We start from the raw sequence: 25,513 nt of genomic DNA, 5'->3' as shown, positions 1-25,513 counted from the left end.
GCTAGGGCCAGGCCCCCTATGACTGCATGTAGAGAGATCAAGGGCCAACATTACTTTGGGTAGCTTTAGTCTTTTTTTGGTTTGGGCCAATCCTCAAATTCATGGTCCTCCTGTCTCAGCCTCCCAAGTAGAGGTGCACAGCAGTATACCTGGTTTCTTCAGGACCTTTTAATGGTCACTCACCATTGATTTCTGTATCTGACCTAATATCCTCTTGACTACGAGGTGTAACTCTTGGACTGTATTCTGAAGCTTAGCCACCCTCTCACTTCTACCAACTCTTGTAATGCTGTACAACAGAGATGTGATTTGCATTGACATCTTATAGGCACCACCTCTTCCATGGAGCTTTTCCTAGTCTCTTCTAGTACATTTCCCGAGATGCTCCTTGTCTTAGTTCCCACGCTATTACACAGCAGGCAAGGGAGGGCCAGGCTGTATTTCCTGGCTACCACTGTATTTCCTGCGCTATAAGGAAATTTAAATAACAATGACATCTGATTGTTATTACCTGCTCATAGTAAAATTCACTCCGCACCAACTCATTTTCTTCCTCATTCAGACCCAAAATCCATTCCACCTCAGCTGCTTTGGGCACTTTCACCATGGCTGAATATGGAAGACTTTCAGTCTTTGCACTGTCAGGTACTAAGAACAGAATCATTATTTGTGTGTCAGTCCCTTGCTGGTAGCACACTCTGGCCTAGTCCAGCAAGCTGGTGTCTGCTGCAGGCAGATACTGTTTTCTGTACGGTGGTCCTTTGGTCCACTCTGTTTTCCCTATCAAACCCTATGAAACACCTGAAGCCTTCCCTAGACACAGACCTGAGATAAACATCACGGTGTTTATTACAACCCTGTTGCATCACATAAAAGACCCTGAAAAGTGCATGCTTGTCACTTGGAAGCGTAGTCACTGGATACTCTAAAAACTAACCTGAGGATGAAGGACAGAAGCCAGGATCTAGCTGTGACTACCAAAAGAGAGGGAGGCGGCAGAGTGCTGGAATGGTGGTGATGAACTCCACAGGAAAGGGAAGAGTCTATTAAAAGCTAAGACCAAATTGCTGCCTTTTCAATGCTGCTTGAGGCTGACCAGGAAGTTCCTCATACAGGTGACAGACTTTGGCTCTGACTGTGGCATTGGGACTTCCTGCAGCAGAAGTTGGCTAGGGCTGGTGGCAAAACAGAGGACTTTTATAGCTTAAGCTCAGATCATGGATGGCAGGACATGGCCTCAGGAGGTGGCTCTGTGTGACAGGTTAACATGATGAACTTTAAGGGAAAGAGGTTGATAGGAGAAGAGTTTTCTATGGCAAACAAGTTAGATGGAGTTTACCAATCAGTGTATTACTAGATACAAAGATAGAGGAATTCTGAGCATGTAAACAAATCATCAGGTCTTACCTTCTGGTTGGCCTGGATTCTCCTCCGATGTACTGGAAACAGAAACACAAAATAAATGCTGGAACCCTTCCTTTCCCTCTTGAAGTGCAGGACACTGATATTTACTGAAGATACCGTAACTCCTTTCTCTTCCTGATGACAGCCAATCTCTCACCAGAGAGATTGACATCTGATTGTTATTACCTGCTCATAGTAAAATTCACTCCGCACCAACTCATTGGTGTCCCTTGCCACTCTTTTGTCCCTGCCTAAGGGAGGGCCCTTGCATTTATTGCTGCAGTCTGCAGTACATTCTGGGTTGGTTTCCTAGATGCTGCCCACCTGTTCTCCACTTTGTAGCCATAGCAAGTTTTTAAAAAAGCAAACCTGATCACAATTTGCTCTTCCTTAAAATCAATTCAGTAGCTTCTAGCTTCTCAGGGTAAAAACATCGCACATCCACAGTGCAGTAGACAAAGCCCTTTTTGATGTGGCCTGGCTCCATCCAAAGGCCATGTTCTGCCATCCATGACCCTGGGCTCAAGCTAAAAAAATCCTGTTTTGTCAGTGGTCCTGGTCAACTGTTGCTGCTAAGCAAGAAGTCCCAATGTCACAGTCAGAACCAAAATCTGTCACCTGTATGAGGAACCACCAGGGCAGTCCCAGTCCATGATGTCAGAGGGCAAGTCCAAAGTTTTGTGCCATCGATTAAGTTCTCCCAATTCAGCTACCAATGGCTGAATCCAGGGTCCACTGACCAGAACCTCATCTCCTCACCTATTTACAGCTCTACAAGCCATCCACACTTCTCTCCTGCCACGCCTTTGGTATTATTCCACCCCGGGTGTGCTCTTTGTGGCTTTTCCTGACCCACTCATCCTCTAAAGCTCATCTTCTAAGGGTTACCCTCCTGAGCACTCAGGCTAAGCTGTGAGTGCTTCGCTAATGCTCTGGTCCAATCACCTTGTGGCCTGTTGGTTTGCCATCTCCCCAGTAAGAGATAGGGGCTGAGTGATTGTGGGTAAAAGAACCCCCACCTGCATTAACTGCCCATTGCAGATCTCAGCACTATGGGTAATTTCTGAACTGCACCGGCAGGAGGTACATGCCAGGGTCACGGAAACTGCAGAATAAGTACAGTATGTCTTCCTACCTAAGCCATTGTAATCATCACAGCAAATAATGATCAAAAATGTTCATATTAAAATAAACACAAGGGCCGGCCAAATAGCTCAGCAGATTAAAGTGCCTGCAAGCACGCACAGGAGCCAGGGGTTTGCCCCTGGGGCTTGCTGAGATGGCAATTGAGATTGGGCATGGTGGCGTGCGCTTATAATCCCAGCTCTTGGGAGGCTATAAACAAGTGGATCACTATAAGTCCTATCTAGTAGTAAGATCCTGAATACCCTGTAGACCCTTCCCTAAATTACAAAATAAATAAAATAAAATAAAATACACACAAGCACGTGTCATGGCACATACTTTTAACTTCAGCATTTTGGAAGGTTCAGGCAGGAGGATTGCAAGTTTGTTCCCAGCCTGGATAACTCAGTGTGAGATCTTGTCTCAACACAAGAAAATTTTAAAAAAGGGCTGGAGGTCCAAGCTCAGTGTGGAGGCCCAGGGTTTAATCCCGAGTACTGGAAAACAAAACAAAACACCCCACAAAAATGCTACTGACCTGAATGCAAAACCTAGTCAAGCCCATTAAATACAATAAAATACGGAGAACTTAAGTAATTTTGTCTTTTAAATAGTTGCTTTGGCCCATCTTCCTTGTGCTTTAGGAGTCTTAGTTTCACGCTAATTTGGTACTAGAAGTAGGAAGAGTTTAGCAAGACTGAGCCGGTAACCTGAGCTTGATCCGTCTTGCCAGTGGCATGAGTAGCTGGTGACTCTCCACAGATGCATTATGTGTAGGAAGGCACAAGGGCTTTTCTAATTGTAGCAACAAGCCAGCGTGACTCCTCAGATCAGAGCTGATGCAAGCGATGCCCAAATAGCTAGCGGGTACGGACATGTCCCTTTCAGTCAGATGAGACTGAGTGATGCAAGAGAGGCTAGAAAATCAGTCAGGGGTGAAGAAAGAGCCGTGGACTTAGGCGGGAGATGGGGTGAAGAGATGAGTCCGGATTTCAGAAAATACAGCATATAAGAACTTTGAACGCTGCTTCCTTTTATCCCTACTTCCTCTTGGGAGTTTCTGTGACTTATGGTTTACACCCAAAATGTGCCCCCCGAAATCCCATATGTTCGGAGGTGGGGCTTTTGGAAACTATTGGATTATGAGAGCTCTCACCTTATCAGTGGATTATGTTGATGAGACTGAGCTTTGATGGCCTTTTTGACAGATGCCAGACACAGGAGGCGGGGCGTAGTAGAAGAGAGCAGGTGGTGGGGACATGACATTGGGAACCATATAGAACCTGGCCCCCTCCTCTGGTTCTCTCCCTTTTTTATGCTTCCTGGCTGCCATCAGGTGAACAGAATGCCCTTCTGCCATGATATTTCTGCCCGGAGCCAGATGACCATGGACTGCAATATCTGAAACCAACTGCCTTTGAAAATGAGCTAAGATAAAGCCTTAGGTTGATTTTTCTCACGTATTTGGTTACAGCAATGCAAAAACAAATAGCACAGAAGCCTAGGCCAGCCTACAAACATTTCAGTGTGTAGTTAATGGCACTAGAGTGAATGTGGATATTTCTGTGAAGTGTTCCAGGTCGGCAAGTTTCTCCACAATGAGACTCTCGGCAGTAGAAGGCCCCAGGGGAGGGTGTAGAAGTCCCAAAGAACATCAGCCCTGCTGCAGGACACTCACTCTTGGTTGTAGTAACTGTAGCACTGGTCACACACGCGCGTAGGGTTCTCTCGGCAGCCTTCCACCACCATTTTCTTAGTGGAGCAGGAACTACACACTAGGCGGCCACAGCGGCGACAATGATGACGCCTGTTAAACTGAGGAATGCCGTTGGGTTTGAAGCGAGAGGGAGAAAGTGAAGATAAGACTGTTGTCAGCCATTTTCACTTGGTTTTAAACATGTGTGGCTTATAAAGACCACCGAGTACCATACTCAGGCCTCTACTGAAAATGCTCCCTCCGCCCCCATCCCTATACTCAACAAGTCTTAAGATGCTTTAAGATGCTGCTCAGCAAGTGGGCAAAGGCTCCAAGTCATGGACAGTTTTGCAATCAACAGCTCCTGACAAATTTTACTTGTGTGGTGGTGGCAACTTTGGAAATAACAAAGTAACAGGGCAGGGGCCAGGGAGATGCCTCAGTAGAATAAGTGCTTAGACCCGGCAAGCGCAAGGGCCTGAGTTCAACCCCCAGTTCCGCCAAAAAAAAAAAAAAAGAAAGAAAGTAAAAGGGCAGAAATGATTTTCTGAGCCAGTAAAGATCACATTTCTACATGATACTGATGACGATGTGAAAGTATCTCTTTTCCAAATGCTTTTCATAAATACTGCCTCATTTTACTGTAAGAAGCTCATAGACATCATGTACTTCTTTTATAGAAAAAGTTATAGCAAAATCAAATCACTGTTGTTTTCATCAGCAGTATGCTGATCTGCAGGCAGATATCAGGTTAAGTGTGGTAACATTTGTTACTGTATTTAGTCATTTTTTATGAGACAGGGTCTCACTGTGTAGTCAAAGCTAGCCTCAAACTCCTTGCGATCCTCTTGCTCAGCCTCCCGAGTGCTGGGATTACAGATGTGCACTACCATGCTTGGCTCTATTCTATGTTAACAACTCCATAAGCCAATTAATTTATTATCCCTAGTTTATAAGTGGGCACACGAGCTTGAAAAAGTTCTGGTCATGTTGCTATTGGAGGCAGCTGGAGGATTAGGAAATGGGTCCTCTGCCTCCTGGGCCAACATGTGGAAACACTAGCAGTTTTCTGTGAAAGATATGGGAACTAGAAACAAGACCCTAACACTTGGTGATTCCTCCTCCATTTTTTCTCAATATGTCACGAGAATGCAAGGATTTTAAAATTTAAAGCTATCTGCCACCTGACCAACTCCAGAAAATGCACTTGGGTCAGCTCAAAGGCAAACCCCTTTGGTTGGACAGTTCTGCAAATGCTGTTATCCTACAACTCAGGCTCATGAGCCTGTGCTTCCCCTTCCTCTTCTGCAGTGAGCCAGGGACCGCCACCACTTACCATGCTGAAGTGCTCCTTGTGACAGACCATGCAGACGCTCTCGGTCTCATCAGGCACCCACTGGTGCCTGGCAGGAGGTGTTTCTGGGGGCACAAATTCCAGCTGGGGCTGGCTGTGAGGAAGGCTCTTCTCCCTCGGGCTGGGGGAACGCGCAATGGAGACGCCTGGGAGCCAGGAGTCAGAGTAAAGGGTGATCACTAGTCCAGCAAGAATGAGGAGAGAAAGAGACAATCTCACCACTGTACAAAGCTCTACTGAAATAACAGGTCCAGTTGGTCAGCAGTGGCTGCCTCTGTCACAAGATATGCAGTGGGACATAGTATGCCTTTTGCTGGAAATGTACAACAAAACCTATCAAATATAATCATTGAAAAATACTCTGAATTAAGCTTCTAGATCTAGCTAGATAATGTACAGTACCAGAAATTCAGGAATCATCAGATTGTCAGCAGCAGGAAACCAATGGACAGGCATTGGTGCCATGTGCCTGTAATCCCAGCACTTCTGAGGCTGAGGCAGGAGGATCACCTCCAGCTCAAAACCAGCCTCAACTACACAGCGAGTTCAAGGCCTGCCTTAGGTGGTAGTGAGGGCCAGTCTCAAAAAGAAAAGAGGCAACCAGTAAAACCCAGCAGATGTGCAGGTGTATAGGACAAAAACCTACTTTCCTTCACAAGATAAGGAAAGTAGGCCGGGCAGAAGGAGGGCAGAATAAAAAGAAGTAGAGCGACCTACTGATTCAAAAAGAGATTAGAGCTATTTTAGCCAAATGCCATGTATGCATGTTATTTAGATTTTCATTCTAGAAATAGCAATCATAAAGAAACCAAAAACTTTTTGAGACAACTGGGGAAATATGGACTGGATATTTCATAGTAACGAGGAACCATTATTAATTCGTTTCTAAGTATGATGATATTTAAAAATAAAAATCCTTACATTTAGAAATTTATACTGCAACATTTACAAATTGATGACATATGTGAGATCTGTGGTAAGGGAATCTGGTAGAGGGACACAGGTGTACATGAACAGCAATGTCATCATGAGACGATAATTATTCTAACTGGGTGACTCCTGTGGGAGGCCTCAGTATACTACTCTTTCTTTTGTACACTGCAGGCTTTCCCTAACAAAAAGGTTCCACACCCACACCCACACCCACACCCAAAGCTGCTCAGGGTGCCTTAAGCAGGTGCCTGAAGCTGCTCACATAACCTGCAAGCCTCGGTCCTCCCCTGAGTTCTGCTGGTTATTGCAAAGTCTGGCTACTCCTCAAAACACAGCCACCAAATGCCAGTCCTGGCTTTATGGAGCTAAGGAAATTTCTAGCAAACCAATTGTGGCTAGTTACAGAAAAAGAGAAATGAAAAACAAAGCGACTATTCATAGTACCCACAAAAAAGCCTCTCCACCCCAATCCCGCTAGCCTGACCATCTGGCAGAACAGCTGCTGGGCTACTCCTGAGAGTGGGCCGCTTTGCAGGGGCGGGAGACAGGAAAGGCAGGGTGGTGAAACGGGGGACCAGAATGTGGCTGAGGCTTTTAAGGAGCTTGCTTCTTATACAGAACCCCCATGGAGGCTAAATACAGCCACTCTTCCTCACTGGGAGTTTCTGTATTTGCAAATTTCCCTGTTTGCTAAAATCTATGTGCATGTTCTCAGTGTTTCACGGCCATTCTCGGACACGCCCACACTGATGAAAATTCTGAGTTGCTCAACACTCAGGTCTCACTTGCAGCTGAGCATGCGCACTACGGAAGACACTTTCCGTATTACTTCATTTCTTCCATTCTACAGGAGACCATGTTGGCTCACTACAAATGCTATCTGATGTGACTCTGGGAATAATACTCCCTGTAAGGAAAGGTGGCACTTGAGAGCCCACTGTGCCTTGCCTCGGTTCTCTTTTGACAATGACCAGAGGATAGAGGAGAGGTAGGCGGTGTGAGAGGGTCTGGTTTTAGCTCCAAGTATGTAGTTAGAAGCCCAACTCTGGACCCCAAGAGATAAGTCACTTCTGAACCTCCTTTTTGAAAAATAAAACAGAATCTACTAGGAAGAGTTAATTTAAAAATTTAAAAATATAACCAATGTCAAATCCGAGCATGCGTTTTCCCTTGGCTGAATAGTTTGGGATTACTTTAGTGTTTGAGGAGACATTATATACACATTGTGATTAACAAGAGTTGATTCTGTGTTGAATTTCCTGCGACACACAAAGCCAGAATGAACCATGACCCCCCCACCAAAAAAAAAAATCAATAAAAATATGGTAAATGGAAATGCTGAAAAAAGCAAAAGGATCAGATAATCAGAATAAAGGGCTGGGAATAGAGCTCAGTGGCACAGCACTTGCCACTTGCTGGGCAAGCACAAGGTCCTGAGTTTGATTCCCAGTACCCCACCACCACCACAAAACAATGAGAATAAAGCAAAATTGAACCAAAGATGAGCGATTCTCAGACCTGGTTCTTACCAGGAGCAGCAGCAGCGAACTCTGCTGATGATGATCTAGACATGGTCTCAGGGTCGGAAGCCTGATGAGCAATTTCCTGGAGGTGAATCACAGAATCTGCTGAGAAGAAAAATGCTGAGAAAATATCTGTCTACTCTAAGCATGTTCACTCGGTATGCTACCATTTATGTCAAAGTGCTGTTGGTTTTCCATTTATGTCACACCATAAATGTACCAGGCACAAAGAAAATGGCGGAGGAACTTGTAAGCTGAGAATATCCATGTTTCTTTCTTTTCTTTTTTTTTTTTTTTTGCCGAACTGGGGATTGAACTCAGGCCCTTGCGCTTGCCAGGCAAGTGCTTATTCCACTGAGCCATCTCCCCGGCCCCTGTCCATGCTTCTTAAATTCCTAAAAATATAAGCTATGTGAGGCACGTGAACTAATATGGCAGACGCTAGGAATTTACAAAAGATTTCTAAAAAAGGACAGAGAAAGTGGGAGACACTTTCCACGCTTAAGAAGAGCCTGCGTCACACATACAAATGCGATCTCATGCGATTCTCCGTAAGACAGGATGGGAAAAGCTAGACAGAGATGGTTTCCAGCATACTTGGTGCCTTGAGCCTTTCCGCTGCCGTGCAGGCAACAGGTACCTGCTGTTCTTTAATTCTGTTTAGCCTCCTACTTCTTTCAAGACTAAGTTATATAAACAAGGCCTATGTCCTGCATAAGAAAGGACTATCTTTCCTGAGGTGTCCTCCCTTCAACCCAAAATAATAAAAGAGGAGAAAATTAAATCTAAGAATGTGCCATGGATTTTTCCCCTCCATATAGCATAGCTGTCCCGGAGGCTGGCAGTTACCTGTTCGTCTCTCCCTTAGAGGGTAGGGGAGTTCCAGGGCCTTCCCTGCATATCTGGAGAGCAGTGAGTCCACATCATCCATGGTGAAGCCAATCTCCTGTCCAGCCAGCAGCTGCTGCAGGGTCTGCACAGCCACAGTGGCCCAATCCACTTTCATGTTCATCAGCAGCTGCTCCAACATGAGCAGGGGGCTGGAGGACAGGTGGGAATACCTGGCCTGGTGCTGCTCAGGCAGGGTCAGCAGAACCTGTGTGGGGGACAGAGCCACAGAGGAACGTCTCAGCGGTTCACAAACAGCCGGGAAGGGGAAGGGTGCCAGAGATCAAAAGGCTCACAGTGGTGCTGCTACTGGCTAGGAGTCTTTAGAAGGCAAGGCTGAATTCCCTCCCATCTAAATCCTGCAGGTGACAAGCAAGAAGGACCTCGAGTAGCTTCACCTAATCAAGGGGTTGGTACTCTTTATCTATCAAAGGTCAGACAATAAATATCTTAGGCTTTAGGACTCATAAAATGATTACACTCTGCCAATATCATACAAAAGAAAAAACAGCAATATAGAAATGAATGGAAATGCCTGTGTTCCATGAAAACCTGATTTACTAAAAAACACTGGAGCCTAGATCTGGGCAAGAGATGGCATGGCTCAAGTCTGCTGGACCTTCAATGCCACCATTCTTTCCACATGAGGCTTTTGTCAGAATGAGCGATACAAGGCGATGTCAGCGTCAGCCGAAACCCAGTGTCCTATCGGTGTATCATGAATCTGATGATCACTAGGCCTGAGATAGGTTCAGTGGTTCTGTTCTGCTTACTGCCAATTTTCAAGGGTTCCCCAAATTAGATACAGTGCATCAAAAACATTTTTAAAATGGATATAACTTTTTAAAGTATCTGTCTGTCTGTCTGTCTACCTACCTACCTACCTACCTACCTACCAAAAGGGTTTACCTTCTTCTAGCCAGCTGCTTATCTTCATGCTTACCTGTGCTTGCTCTATGTTTTAGGGTAGCATATACAACTGTGAGTCAGAATAATTACAAGAGCTTTAGAGCCCCCCCAAACCCTTCACTGGATTATTTTTCTAGCATGAAGTTTTTTTTTTTTATTAGCATTTCCCAGTTTATATAGCAAAGTTAAAGATCAATTATTTCATCTGCTATTACCAAGCCAACTCTTTTCTATTAGTACAGATTAGTTTATCAAATAGTAGTTTTAAATCCTCACACCAGAATCCCTTGGTGAGATAGTCAGTCCCTCTCCCAAGGCAAGTTTTAACTGGTTTGGGATGGAGGTCAACTATAGGTATTTTTAAAAGTCCAAGTGAAGGCCAGGCATGGTGGCCCACGCACTTGTAATCCCAGCACTTGGGTGGCTGATACAGGAGGATCGCCTGGGTTCAAGGTCAGTCTGAGGTATAATGTGAGACCTTGTCTCAACACCTGCCCCCTCCCCCAAAAAAGTCCAAATGACTTTAATACATGGTCAGAATTGGGAAGCAGTAACAAAGAAGGCTCCATGAAGAGCAAAGACAATTTGGGAAGCTCAGGTAAAGTACTCTTTGTAGGCAGGGCAGTAACAGTATGACAACTGCTAGAAGACTCAACTGGGATACGATGGGCTGTTAAAACTATATATTACACAGGCCAGCAGGTTCTAGCAGAAAAGGCACTCAAAGAGCAGGTGGACGGTGGTTACACTAGATGCTTATAGGGTAAGCTGATTCAATGCTCCCTTGGGATGGGGTTCAGACAGCTCCAGCACCCCTATTGGGCAGGCTTTCCCCCTCACCTTGGATCCCATGTATAGTGCCTGGATTTCTCCATGTCGAACAGAAGTCAATTCTCCATAGAAGTGACTGGTGAGGTAGTTGGCCAGGAAGTGCGAGGTGGCCAAGCTGGGGTGCTGGTCGAGGGACTGCTCTGCGACCTCAAGGCACATGGTGGGGTCCGGAATTCTCTGTAGGAGCTGTTGAGAAGGGTAGAGGAGGCTGAGGTCTGCAAAAGAACTCTCAGGCCAGCATTGTTTGGTTTGAAAAAGGAATATTTAAGTTTATTCATTTTGGTGAATCCTTTCTCTATATTCATGTATCACCAACTCCATAGTTTCAGAAAAGAGCTGTGGACTGGTAGCACCAGAGTTGGGTGTAATCCTGGATCCTGCTGCCCCACCTGGAACCGAATGCAAGGCTGAACACCTCATGATGACTACAGCAGATCCCGAGGGACCCAAAGAGCAGGTCTGCGGCTGCAAATGCTTCACGTGAGATTCAGCATGAAAAGAGTCCCTGCATCTGGCTAACCTTTCTGCCCTTCCTCAGAGGAAGAACGGAAGAACCAGAAGCTTACCTGCAGAGCCTTGTCATGGTCTTTTTTCTCCAAAAGGTGGAGAAGATGCTTCTGATGTAAGCTGATTAACTGTTCCCTTGGAATGGGGTACAGACTGCCCCAGTCCTCACACAGCTCATATTCCTGGAAGGAAACGCACATGGCTTCAATTCCTTCAAGTTATTGGCTTGTCACTTCTCCAACTTTTGCCTGACTTTCCCAACTTTTGCCTGACTTTTCTCCACAATGTTAAGGCTGTGAGGCCCCAGAACATTTGGTAAGTACAGTATGGCTGGAATTACAGTGAGATCATTAATATGAGACCAAGCCAACAAGGTAAGGTAGGAGAATTACTGGAGCAGGCTGACTACAAATTTCATTTTTCTCTTGGCTCTGCTATAAGAAAGAGAAACAGGTGCCATATGGAGACCATGTGTCAGCCCTGGCGAAATGCTACAGAGTGGGAAACTGAGATGACTCTTTTCAGTGGACACAGCGATGGCTTAGCTCTGACTGTAGCAACATGAATGTGACAACCTAGTGTTGTCAGACTTCTGAAGAATTGAAAAGCCAGGTGGAGATGCATACCTGCAATCCCAGCACTCTGAGAGGCTGAGGCAGAAGAACTGTAAGCTCCAGGTCAGCCTAGGCAATTTAGTAAGAACTTGGCTCAAAATAAAAATTTGTAAAAGGGTGGGGGGAGGTTGGGGATGTAGCCCGGTGTCAGAGTGCTTGCCTGGTATGCACAAGACACTGGATTCAATCTCTTGTACCTAAATAAATAAAAAACCTCGGTTGGTTGCTGGGCCTGATGGTACAAACCTATAACCTCTGCACTCTGGGGGCAGAGGCTGGAGGACTGCAATTTCAAGTCCAGCTTGGCTAGTTTAGCAACTTAGCAAGACCTTATCTCAAAATAAAAAGGATAACAAGGACTAGGGATGTAGCTTGGTGTGAAGGCTCTGAATTTAATCCCTTGTGTCACAAAGGGAACAAAAATTGTTTTAATTAAAAAAATTTCTGGGCTGGAGAGATAGCTTAGCAGTATAAGCGCCTGCCTGGCAAGTGCAGGGACCCAGGTTCAATCCCTGGTACTGCGTGCTGTGGTGAGCCCAAACTCCAGGCAAGCTACGCAGGCCACTGAAAACGGTGTGGTGGTGCATGCCTGTGAACCCAGCACTGGGGAGGCTGAGAGAGGAGGATCACTACAAGTCTGAGTTGGGTAGCAAGACCCTGTACCAAATAAATAAATAATAAAAAATAATTTTAAAAATTTTCCTTCTGTCAACCATTATATATGCTGAGAAAACATGGGGAGGGGAGAGTAGATTTCATCCTGTCTCCCTTCTAGTCCACCATTCCCAACTCATGAACTCTATTTCTTTTCTTTTCTTTTTTTTTTTAATAGTAAAAGTTTTTTTAAGTCTACTCTCAAAAAATCAGCATTCCATGACTGTTTCCAGAAGTGAGCTATGTTATTTAGGAGTAACTTACTTCCAGCAATAGATGCATTCCTGAAAAGTCAGGTGAAGTGAAATTATCTCCATAATATCTGCAATTTTAGAATAATAACTCTTGGGCTGTTACAGTAATCAAAATGTGAATTCCAGAAAGAAACCAATCTATGTTCAGCATTAGAAAGGAGTGAAAACAAAGAATCACACTATTAAACCTGCGCACTCTTGCTTCATCTTCATTACTGAAGAAGGGAGAGGAACAGTCCCTGTTTAGCCAAAATTGGCTGGTCACTTAGCCCCTTGGTTAGTGGTGCTGAGTCTATGGCACACGTGCTGCAGCGTTGTAACTTTGCAAGCTCAAAAAGATGGGCCATTACTGCCCTAGTCTTGCCTCGTCACAGCCCTAGTCTCTCAAGCTGGGAAACTGTTGTAGCAGTTTTCCCCTCTCTCCTTTTACATCATGTTTTCCTCTCTAGTAAGTTATTCTCATCAGCACACAAATATGTGATGATTTCCTCTACCTTAGAAAAACACAAAGCCGGGCTGGAGAGATGGCTCAGTGGTCTAAAGCACCTACTTGGAACTAGCTTGGCAAAGCATCAGGGACTGCGGTTCGATCCCCCAGCACCACATGCCAGCCAGCCCCGCCCCCTGGTGGGCTGAGCTGGCCGCACACACACCACACACTCTCTCTCTCTCTCTCTCTCTCAAATAAATAAAAAAAAATTAAAAAAAAAAGAAAGAAAAACACAAAGCCAACAGCTGTTCTCTGTATCTACCGCTTCTATTGCTCCCTCGTTTTTTGTACTTAGTACAGGGTCTACAGGGTCTCACTACACACATCAGACGTAGTGATCCTGTTTTCAGCCTCCCAAATGCTGGGATTACAGGTGCCCGCCACTAGCGCCAGTCTCAATCGCTGTGTCAGCGCGACCTAGGGGCGGGGCCGGCATGGCAGGCTGGGGATCAATCTCCTGGCCCCTGGGTCTTTAATCCGGTGAGCTATCTGGCCGGCCCATGAACTCTACATTAAAGTTTCAGAAGATGAGTTCTCAGGACTTGGCCCACATAATCCAACCCAGTGGCATGTGCAGTGCTCCTGCCATGCCTCTGCCCAGGCTACCTTCTTCTGGATGATTCCTTGTTTCTCAGGCTGTGTCAGGGGCCCCGACTGACACCTGACGTATTACTATATTGCAATTACCTTAGGATGCAGCCCATATCACTCCTCTAAAATCTGAGTCACTCCAGGACAGGAAGTGAAATTAATTAGCTTTGTCTTACCACCATCTGGCACAGAGACCAGCTGTGTTCAGTAAATGTTTACTAAATGAACAAGTGCATGAGCATTAATGTGTTGAACTATAGTATATCAGCTGCTAAAAAAGGTAGATAAAATTTTAATTAATTAATTTATTTATTTATTTATTTGCGGAACTAAGGATTGAACTCCCGCCCTTGTACTTGCCAGGCAAGCGCTTATTCTACTGAGCCATCTGCCCAGCCCCCAGTAGATACAATCTTAGTCAGCTGATTTTATTGGTCAAATGGCGCATAAAAGGAAGGATGGATATGCACATTCATTTCTAATCATGAACATGAAAACTGAAACATTAGGATACCATCATTGTGGAAAATATGAAAAACTGGACAGTATAAAAGGTGGCAAGTATATACAGTAACAGGAACTGATTTGAAGAGGGATTTGGTATCACTGAGGGGCCAGAGTGCAAACATGGCATCTGTAACATCCTCTGCAGTTACCTGTAAGTATATGGATTTGACATGTCCCCTCCAAGTCCCAGGTGGGATGGGATCAGGAAGATGATGGGATCAGGGGTGCCACACTCACGGGCTCATTCGTTCCCTGATGGGTTCACGGTTCACATGCTGTCAGGAGGTGGCCACTAGAGCATGACATGGAAATGTGTATCTCTCTTCCTGGCTCTACCATTCTTATTGCTTCCTGTCTCCAGGATACGAGCCTGCTCCTCTTCCAGGCCCTTCCCACATGCCATTGATGCTCTGGACCCAGCTGGCCATGGACTATAACCATGAGCCAAAATAAGCCTTTGATCCCCCCCTGTGGATCATGGGTGTTTTGTCCCAGCAACCACAAAGTTGACCAAGGCAAGTGTCAATGTCACACTTCAGAAAAGGAGAGAAAATGTAGCATAGCTACAAAGAAAAAAAAAGGGGCCAGGGAGATGGCTCAGTGGAATAAGCGCTTCCCTGACAAGCGCAAGGGCCTAAGTTCAATCCCTGGGTGCCAAAAGAAAAAAAAAAAAGAGAGAGAGAAAGTAGTCCACACAGCCAGTAAAGGAGCTGCAGCTCGGAAGGAGGATAAAAATGGAAATGGTACCTGTGCTTCTAGAATCATTTTCATGACAGATGATGGGTCCGAAACACAGCAGATCCTCAGGGTCTGCCAATCACTCCATGCCGGAGGTTCCTGCAGGCCTAGAATCTAAGGAAAGGCAGGAAAACCAATCAAATCACACTATTGCCTCTCTCTCTGCAAACAAGTCTCTGCCCCACATCAGGCCACCTGACAGGAAAGAGGAAGAAGAGAGCAAGTGAGAAGACTGAACTCAGGGAGCCAGGCCTGCGCGAGTGGCCAGGATCAGGGTCTGCACTAGCGTGGATAGTTCTGGGAGGCTTGACGCTTGTCCAGGTCCACATGTAAGATTCTTCTGGCTTCAATGGTCTGAGAGTCATTTTTCCTGCAGCATTTTAGCTTTGCATGAGAGTTGCTGATGAGGTATGAGAAGAAAAGCCTTTTCCTCTGACATTTTCACTTTCCCTGGTGAAGCTTGAGATTGTTTTTTTCCAAGGGCCCGGGAAATTGGCGTATCTTATACATGTCATGTGACAGCTCCTGCATTTGTCCCCGAGCCTCTTCAACTGGATATAAACTGTGTGCCACAACAATCTTTCACTTTTGACACTGGCGCAGCCATGCATCCCTTTTCAAATGACTTTAAAAACAGCTTGAATTTAAGTCTTTAAGACATGCATAAAACATACGCAAAGCTCAGACATACATGTGAAACCTTTAAAGACTGCAGAACACCATCCAGTATTAATTACTTTTGTTATTATCGCCTTTGCTTGATGCAATTATTTGTTATTATTCTCCTTGCCTGATGCAAATTAAAATAAATAACATAAAAACCAAATAAAAGGCCTTCTTTGTTCACTACAAAAAAACAAAACAAAAACAAAAAGAAAAAAACTGAGCAAGGCGTAGTGGTGCAAGCCTATATTCGCAGCACTTGGGAGGCTAAGATAGGAGGATCACCATGAGTTCAAGACCAACCTGGACTACACAGTGAGTTCAAGGTTAGCCTGAAGTACATTGTGAGACTCTGTCTCAGAAAAGCAAGCAAACAAACAATCAAGCAAAAAATAGAAGTCTGATGCACAGCAAAAGGCAGGTCTAAATATCTGCTCCTTTTTCTTTTGGGGGGGTGGGATACTGGGTATTAGTCACAAGGCCTTTACACTGAATCCTTTTTTGAGAAAACAACTTGCTATGTGGTTCAGGTTGGCCTTAAATTCATTATGTAGCTTTGCCCCAAACTCACAGCAATCTTCCTTGTCTCAGCCCAAGTACTGGATTACAAGCATGTGCCAATCCTGTCTTTTCTTTCCTTTTTAATTTTTTTTTTTTTAAACTTTTAAGATAGGATCCTGCTAAAATTTAGATGGTAAATTTGTTTCGCTGGGCTTAAATTTGGAACCTTTTCCCTCAGCCTCTCTGAGTGCTGAGGTCACAGGCAACATGCACCACCATTTTCTGCTTCTTAAAATATTCTACCACACGAGAATAGACTAAGGTCTGTCACAGTAGAAGCCCGTTTTCTTCTCGCGATGCTAGGGCCCACACCTTTTGATATACTTGAAGCTCCACCTGCTTCTTCTGCAGCTCAGACTTTAGTCCTTCTTGGACAGCTGTGTCTGAAACGCAGTAAGCCAAGATCTCCAGGCACAACTCTAAGGGCCACCGATCCACAAACCGTAGGGCCAGCTGACTTCTCAGAGATGCATCCTTCACAGGAAACAGGTATTGCCAACCCTCCTTGTCTGCAAGAGAAAAAGGATACCTAGAGGTAGTAAAACTGGCATTGGAAGAGTTCAACACCCAAGTTACTTAAGATTGGGCTTCGTTTGGTCTCATAGACAGGGACTTGGTAGATCTTTAAGGACCATGTGACCCTACTTTTTACACTTGGAACCAATATATGACAAGATGAGATTCTGTGTGTTCCTTTATGTAAATCTGATCATAGTCACAGAACCTTCAGAAGGGAAAGAAGGAAGGACAGAGGAGAATAGAAGGAAGGAGTGGGGTGGGAAGAGGTAGGATGGGGAGGGGAGAGAAGGGAAGAGAGGGGAAGGAAGGGGAAGGGAGAGGAGAGGACAGCAGAGGAGGGAAGGAGTGAGGCAGGGAGGGGAGAAGGGGAGGGAGAAGAGTAGAGAGAGAGGAGGGAAAAGGAGAAGAGGGGAGGGGAGGAGAAGGGAGGGGAAGAAAAAGGAGGAAGAGGGGAGAGAGGAAAGGGAAGGAAGAGGCAGTCTTTCATGTTTGGCATGCTGCACGTATAGCAGTTTTTCAAATTCACCAACGGCATTTTAGTTTTTTGTCCCTGCAATTTCCACTCTGCACCACATACAACTACTTGAAAGTTATTTCAGGTAAAGTTTCTTTCCCTGGATATGCTGTTATTACTCAGTAGATCTCTCTCATAACTGTTTTGTTGCTAAAATCTTAGAATTACAAAAAAAAAAAACCAACAAAAAAAAACAAGGGGCTAGGGAGATAACTCAGTAGAATAAGAGCTTGACTGGCAATCTGAGTTCAATCCCCAGTTCCACAAAAAAAAAAAAAAAGAATTACAAAAAACGGACTCCAAGCAATTACAGCTATAGCCTTTCAGTGGACTTCTTCACCTTCTTCAGAAGGGATTTTCTTCTTTCTGAGGAGCACCCAAGCCTGATACATAAGCCATGCCCTACAACACACCTTACTCTTGCTGTTCTTTATGCAGCGTGGTAGGTCACTGGCTTTCCATTTTGGTTATGTGTCACAATCTCCTCGGAAGCTTTTGCATGTGTGGAGGTGGGTACTCAGAATTGAACCCAGAGCCTTCACACACATCTATATCCCCAGGCCTGTTTTATTTTGAGGCAGGGTCTCACTAAATCACTAAGTTGCCAGGCTGGGATCAAATTTGTGAAACCTCTTCCTTTAGCCTTCCAGATTGCTGGGACTACAATACGCACTCTCCCTCTTGGTTTTCAGGGTGGCTTTTAAAAGTAGGATTGTCACACAGACCCGCAGTTTGTTGTGTAAATGAAGTTTCTTTAGAATACAGCTCTGTTCACCCTTTCGTGTACTGTCACACTGCAATGGTCGCTGTGAACGATTGCAGTTAAGATGGCGCAGCCTACGAAGACTTCACAGAGTTCGCTGACCTATTTTAAAGTGATCCCTAGGCTGGAGAGACAGCGCATTGGACTAAGTGCCTGCTTTGGCAAACACAAGGACCAAGGTTCCTGGTCCCGCATGCTGTGCTGGCCCTGCCACTGAGACGCCCCGATCTAGTGCCCAAGTCTGGGTGTGGTGGTGCATGTCTGTAATCCCAGCACTGGGGAGGTTGAAAACAGGAAGATCACTACGAGTCTGAGCTACATAGTTTCAACTTTATCCTGGGCTTCTAAGGGTGGTACCCATATTACTTGTTGCTTATGGAATTTTAGAATGATTCTAGTATGCAGGACTAAGAATAGTGGTGACTGCTACAGATGTCTACTCTAAGGCCAGATAGACTTGGGCTCTAAGCTCTACTCCCACCACTCAGCACTCTGGGAAAGTTCTCTGGCTTCTCTAGGTCTTGGTCTCCTCTTAGTACAATGAGATTACCTGGCATTTTTCTCCAGAATAATTACAAGAATGTGATGATAAACACAGCGAATGTTAACGCCACCGTTATCACCAGTGAAAGAGAAAGGCATGGCTTTCTGCTCACCACACGCCACCGCGCAGCTCAGGACAGCATCCTTCACGTTGCTCAGACCATCCGCATCTCGCCCGTACGCTTCGATGAGCTGAAGGGCCCGTGGCCAATCTCTGGCCACCAGGGCTGCCTCAAAGGCCTCGGCAAGCACATCCAGAGCAAGTGGAGAATGCAGGCCCAGCAGCACAGTAGAGAGATTGGCCTGACCACACAGACTGGCTGCCAGACTCTTGCCCTGCTCAGAGGGCCCACGGAGGGGCTCCAAGGCAGCCAGCAGGGCGGCCTCGAGCATAGGGAACTGTTCCAGGAGGTGCTCACACTCTCGGGCTACCTGTCCTGCAGCCAGAGGCACCTCCCTGCGTCCACGAAGCTCCTTCCATGACAAGCTGGGCTTGCTGACCTTTGACCCCTGGGAAACCCCAAGGCAGACCACCGTAGACAGTAGCTTGGAGCGGGATTTAAGGAAGGCCAAGGCAGAGGCAGTGAGGGCTGGTGAGGATGAGTCCTTTGGGTAGGAGCAGTGCTTCTTCTCCAGGGTGGGATTCTCGGTTGGCCTAGGGGAGCCTGGTGCAGAAAGAGGAAGGTCATCCACGAAGTGGGAGGTGTACTGCCGAGCCACGACACCCAGCTGGGTCACGAGGGATGATGTCTGCTGGCTTTGCACAGAGGAACAGAGGGTAAGGGGCTCACAACAGCAGTTGATGATAATCTGTGGCACACTCAGGCTGAGACCCTCTCGGGCCAGAAGGGCTGCCAGCCTGAAGGGAGAGAAGCAGAGGGCCCGCAGGACTTGAACACACATGGACACCATCAACTAACCACTTAATACTTAGACAGCAAATGTAAATGAAAGCAACCGCCCCACACCCCCTTTTATTTTTGTAACATCGGAGATTGAATCCAGGCCTCACACATGCTGAGTAAGCACCCTACCTGAGCTGCATTTCCAGCTGTTTCTCTTTTTTATTTTTCTGAGACAGGGTCTTGCTATACATAGATCAGGCTGGGCTTGAACTCCATATGTAGCCCAGGCTGGCCTCAAACTTGCCACAATCTTCCTGTCTCAGCCTCTTGAGTGCTGGGATTACAGGTTTGCAGTATCATGCCCCGCAATAAGTTAGTTTGTTTTGTTTTGTTTTGAGGCATGATCTTTTTATACAGGCTGGCATTGAATTCACTATGTAGCCCAAGCTGGGCTCTAACTTGGGGTGACCTTCCTGCCTTAGCCTCCCAAGTGCTACAATTACAAGTGTGCACCATCATGCCTGCCCTGTCTCTTTAACACACACACTTTCTCACCAGACATACTCCTTTGGACTATCTATCTGTCCTTACCCTCTACTGAAGGGATCCTCATGATTTCTTACAGCTACGTGAGGCATTTCGTTATGTGCCTTAATCATAACTTATCTATTAGTGGACAGTGGGATCTTCTGATTTATTGTCAATACATCACTTTTCATATGTATAATAAATTTGCAGAATAAGTTCCCCAACATGGATTGCTAGGTCAAAGGGATATGAATTTGTAACTTTGATACTGTCAAATCGCTTTCTCATAAAGGTTATACCAATTTATTTTTATTTTATTTATTATCTTTTTGAGACAGAGTCTCACTATGCAGTTCAGGATGGCCTTGACTCACTTTAAAGCCCAGGCTAATCTCAAACTCCCAGTGGTCCTCCTGCCTCAGCCTACCAAGTGCTGGGATTATAGGAGTGCACTACCATGTCCAGCTAGTCCTGGCAATCGATAATCCACCAGCAAATCCAGAGAATATTTACTGTCCCACAGCCTACATAACTATGTTATCAAACTTCTGAATTTTTGCCTATATATAAAGATTCATATATAAATCTCTTATTTGCAATGGCCATGTTAGTAGTGGCAAGAAAGAAAACCTCCACTCTCTGCAGTGACCCCAAGTACAACCCAATGAAAGTTTGTCGATGACATAATCTGCTGGCTACATGGGGGTGCTTCCTACCTGTCTGGTGGAACTTGTCTTTCATGCAGGAGATGCGACACAAGTTGGGAAGGGCTCTGCTGCAGGAGAACAAAGGGATTTCCTACTTTGACCTCCACGTGCTCTGCAAAGATAGAGAAATTGACCTTATTTACCCCACTCACTGTCACAGTTCAGAACCCTGTTTCTCAGGGCTGATAAAAAGTACATGAAGACTACATGGAGAACTAGGCAAAGGGTATTCTGGTATGATTCATGCGAGGTAAAGTGTATTCTCAATGTGACACTACTCACACATTTATCTACCCCTTACCACTGCTTTAAAGACTTCAACCTAGACATACTTAGCGGGCAGGTCCAGCCATTATTCTTACTCTCATCACCAGAATGAAATGCATGCTATAAAAGTTGCGTACTCCAAATCTAAAGTGCATGGGACAGGCAGTGTTTTGGATTTTGGAATACTTGCAAATATATAATGATATATCATGAGGAGGGGATCCAAGCCTAAACATGAAATTTCTTTAAGTTTCCTTTATGTTTTGTACACAGGCCTGAAGATAATTTGCGCAACACTTTCAGTGTACCTGTATTTTAACTAGAAGCCGTCAAATGTGGAATAGACATCAGGTTGTTGTGCAGAAAGGTTTGACTGTGGCGCCTTCAGAATTTTAGCTTTTCAAGTTAGGGATGCTCGCTCACCTAGTACTTGCTCTCTGTACTCAAATAAGAATCTGGTACTTCAAAAAATTCAATTCCTCTCTTGAGTCCTTAAATTTCAAATGGATCCAGGTCTGACAGAAATGTTTATGAGTCACTAATCCTGCGAGATCTTACTGCGCACTCCCATGTGCTGTACAACTGTACGTAGTGTAGCAAGGCATAAAATGGACACAGATGAAGAAGAGAGGAGAATCTTACAAATCAAATATTTTTGGCTACGGCTAAATCCCAGAACCTCTTACTAGCCCACATCGTGCTTCCCTGCTCTGAGAGGTGAGTTCTGACTTCTATTTCCTCTTTCCTCTTCCTTACCAGGCTCAGAGCTCAAACTCTGAAGGAGAACAGAAGCCAAGGTGCTACAGTATCTGACGAAAGCACCCACGTAGTCAGTCTGCCTGCTGCCTGCTGTGGTCTGTTTGCCAAGATTCTTCTGGAGGAGTTGAGTCTGGATGTACACAGGGTGGGCCTCGGCCTCAGGAGCTTTCTGGGATGCCTGCTCCACCAGGGAAGAAAGTGGAGTACTCCTGGGCTCTGAGAGGGGTTACAGTAGGGAAGGGGACATGGGCTTTAGTGTGTGCATTCAGAACTGGGTCAATTCCTGAGCCAATAAGTAAATGAAGCCTCCTATATACACTGCACAGGGTGTCGTGTAGTTTGGATACTGTACTTGCAGGGGAGACATAAAATCCTAATTTGGCTATCTGGACAAGTGATTCTCAGCCAGGAAGAACTTAAGAGTCTAAAGAAATCAGGGCATGTGGTTGGGTTTTCACCCTGTGCCTCTAGGGTGAAATAGCTTTATGAAGAGCACAGTAATCTCTTGGGAAGGGTTAACCTGCATTTATTAAGGACCTGCTTCTCAACAGGAATGACAGCATGTATGGCTAGTGGAGTGTTAGCCACCTTTTGATGACAGGAGGGGTTGCAGGTGAAATTCCATTTTGAGCTGTGCCCTGGTGATTTAAGGGGCTGCTGGAGCCCCGTGTTGACATTCTAAGTCTCTGCTCCGAGTGCCCTGCACTCCCAGCTGTCTCCTCTCCCCAGTTCGGCCCCAATCTGCATGTCTGTCCCTGAGCAGACGGCCTGTACCTGGCAGCGTTAGAGCCTCTCTCAGTGACTGAAGGACCTGTTTCAGCTGCTGGGAGAGGGTGGTGTGGCTGGCAACACAGTCCTCGGTTAGGCGGGGCCAGCACACCTGAAGCAGCTCAGTGATGCTGCCCCGGGGAGGGGCCCCACACTTTTCTTCTGCAGTCTCTACAGAAAGCAGACAGGAAAGACAAAATCAAATCTGGTGTTCACCTAGTGTTCCATGTCAGGGAGGAAGGAAAGAGAGGGGGCAACCTACCTGACTTAGCTTGGCCAGCTGACATAAAGGGGCAATTAAGAATCTTGCTAATCTGCTGAAGGACAGCTGGAAATCCTCGAATACCATCAGGACTGGGGAGTATTTGGTCTAGCCGTCGACCTGGAAATTAATGAAGAGAGTGCAGAACATGAGCTACTTCCAGGCAATGACATTCAGTATTTTAATATTTTCTGTAGCTTAACTTCTCCAGTATTAAGGGTGAAGTGCATGTTGTGCCATTCTGGGTGACACTTGGGTTGGGCTCTCAACAACAGCAGATTGAGAATCTGGCACTCCTAAGGAATCTTTGCCCAGATATGCCCTCAGCCATGGACTTGAACTGGGGTCGTATCTTCTCTCATTATCGAAATCTATCTTCATGCACTGATTTCTCTAACATTTCCATATACACATTCTGGGACATTGTTAACCTGAACGAATGATTCTCCCTCCAATTATGCTCCACTGAGTCTTCCCTTCACCTGGTGTACACATTCACAATGGTTTCAGGCTTTTGGATAAGTCAGTTCACCCAGCAGGTGGCAGGTAATATTAAGATGGAACTCCACTCATTCCTTTTTGTAAAAAAGTCAATCTGTTCATCTAGCCTTTTGTACTAGGGAGTGAGCCCAGGTCCTCCTAGATGCTGAGCACATGCTCTACCACCATGCTATGCCCCTGGTCTTCACTTTTACCAACTTTCAAAGTTATTGCTTCATTGAATTAAATGATAAACCAGAAAACAAATTTTCCTGGATAACTAAAGCCTTCCATGCCTTCTAAGAATGTGAGACTTTCAACAGAGTATGTCAGCAGATTAGACACGAGTACCATAACCAGTAAAAAGCTTTCCTTGTCTTCCTTCCCCTAAAAACTTTCATGCACAGATGATCACATCTCTCAGGAGGCTGGCTCCTCAGCTCAGAATGCAGGTAGACGGCCAACACAGCCCACTCACCCCTGCTCTCCAGGCTGCTGTTCAGACGCCGCTCAGCTGTCTCCAAAAGCTGCTTGCAGGTTTTCCAGAGCTGGCTCTGAGAGCAAGCTAGGTCAAATGCAGCCATGGCGGGGGGACTGAGGTCTTCCAGAACCTCTCGCAGGGGAGTGCTGGGTTCTGTCAGAGCGGTGCTGATCCAGAAGTCCTCCTGGAGTGTGGGGATGGGGTCTCCGGAGGTGCTCAGCAGCTTGTCAGTCACATCAGAGATGGAGTAAAATACCATCCCTGGGCACCCAGCAGTGCAGTAAAACAACAAGGAATTAAGATGTCTCTGTCACTTTTATTATGAGAAGGAATTATGTTTAAAATGTGCTTCCTAGGGTGACAAGATAGCTTAGCAGACTAAGCATCTGCTTAGGCAAGTGCAGGGACTGGGGTTGGATCTCCAACACCACATGCCACGCTGACCCCATCCCTGGGCATGCTGAGTCAGCCATCAAGTCCAGGCATGGTGTCACACAGCTGTAATCCCAGCACTAGGGAGGCTGAAAACTGGAGGATCACTAAGTCTAAGTTGTGTGGGGAGATCTGTACTAAATACATTTAAAAAAAAATGTGGATCTCTGTATAGGATCTATGTGTATCAATACCACCATTATACCCCACTCTTACTGAGTCAAAATACAGTAGTCCCTTGCTATTTTGTGGTTTGACTTTTGTAGACTCACTGTTTTATATGAGTTTTCAAAAAATATTAATCTAAATATGTTATCATGGATTTTTTTGCCATATCACAGGATTCTGTGGTAGTGTACAGTACTATACACATATTTATATGTATAGTATTTATGGTTTTAATGACTTTTGCCTAAAAAATTTAAAATATATAAAAATATATTTAAAATGTTGCTTTTAACATATTAAAAGATATTGAAGGGGGGCTGGGGAGATGGCTCAGTGGAATAAGAGCTTCCCTGGCAAGTGCAAGGGTCTGCGTTCAATCCCCGGTTGCGCCAAAAAAAGATATTAAAGGAAATAAAATACACTGTTTACAGTATATTTCTTTAGCAGATGAATACATACTGTATGGTACAGTATATGTATGTTATTAAAATTAAGTAGGTTTATGAGTTTAGAAAATGGTTAAGAACATTAGAATGTTTTTAAAAGTGTGGGAAGGGTGCGGGAAGGGTTAAAAAGCCTTAAAATATACACAAATACTAAAATAAATACATCATTGCTAATTTTCTGATTTTTACTTATTGTGGGGGTGTCTGGAACATAACCTCCATGCGAGGGACCTCTGAAAAGGCAAAAGAAATTCACAAGGACCAAGATGAAGGAAGAGGGCCAGGGATATAGTTGGCCCTCTTCCTTCATCGTGGTCCTTATGAATTTCTTTCATAAGAAAATTCTTAGCACAAGCCCCTCCCTGGGAAGGAAAATATCCTGAGTTTGATTCTGAATACAAAAAAAAAAAGATGAAGGTAGTCTTTTTCCAAATGATATAAAAGCAGGCTTAAAAAAAGTGAAATGGACTGTAAATTCTGATCAGAAATGATCTCTAAAATACACTGCAAAAAGCAAATTAGACAACAGGATTTGTTGCAAGAGTCCACTTGCAATAGAAATATAAAAAGAATGTGAAAGAATGTGATTATATTTTTTAGATAGGCATGGAAAACTCTTGGCAGGATATATGAGGAACAACGTGTGATGATAACTTGATATAAAGAGCCTGGACCTGTAACAGATGTGATCCACTTTCAAGAAATAATGAGCACTACTGGACTCTTTTAGAATATTTTGCTGAGTTAACACACCTATAATATTCAAATGATGGAACTAAACAAAAAAGG

At 45.1% G+C, this 25,513-nt stretch overlaps 1 protein-coding gene across 1 annotated transcript in view; it reads right to left on the bottom strand.

The window, feature by feature from the left end:
- The window catches only part of Zfyve26 (zinc finger FYVE-type containing 26), a 72,648-nt gene that overhangs the window by 18,593 nt on the left and 28,542 nt on the right, over positions 1–25,513 (bottom strand). The window contains exons 16-31 of the mRNA XM_023701416.1: positions 23,676–23,939; positions 22,718–22,837; positions 22,462–22,626; positions 21,685–21,903; positions 20,671–20,773; positions 18,695–19,440; positions 16,555–16,751; positions 15,028–15,132; positions 11,230–11,352; positions 10,673–10,849; positions 8,885–9,131; positions 8,042–8,137; positions 5,562–5,725; positions 4,208–4,344; positions 1,408–1,439; positions 512–648 (exon numbers count right to left, since the gene is read on the bottom strand). Of these exons, the coding sequence (XP_023557184.1) occupies positions 512–648; positions 1,408–1,439; positions 4,208–4,344; positions 5,562–5,725; positions 8,042–8,137; positions 8,885–9,131; positions 10,673–10,849; positions 11,230–11,352; positions 15,028–15,132; positions 16,555–16,751; positions 18,695–19,440; positions 20,671–20,773; positions 21,685–21,903; positions 22,462–22,626; positions 22,718–22,837; positions 23,676–23,939 (3,032 nt within the window). The remainder of the gene's footprint in view (positions 1–511; positions 649–1,407; positions 1,440–4,207; positions 4,345–5,561; positions 5,726–8,041; positions 8,138–8,884; positions 9,132–10,672; positions 10,850–11,229; positions 11,353–15,027; positions 15,133–16,554; positions 16,752–18,694; positions 19,441–20,670; positions 20,774–21,684; positions 21,904–22,461; positions 22,627–22,717; positions 22,838–23,675; positions 23,940–25,513) is intronic.

Source organism: Octodon degus, unplaced genomic scaffold (genome assembly GCF_000260255.1).
Source record: "Octodon degus isolate 3935 unplaced genomic scaffold, OctDeg1.0 scaffold00007, whole genome shotgun sequence".
In the NCBI taxonomy this organism is placed as follows: Eukaryota; Metazoa; Chordata; class Mammalia; order Rodentia; family Octodontidae; genus Octodon; species Octodon degus.
Note: the sequence above shows the minus strand (reverse complement) of the source record. Positions and strands in the feature narration are given on the sequence as shown.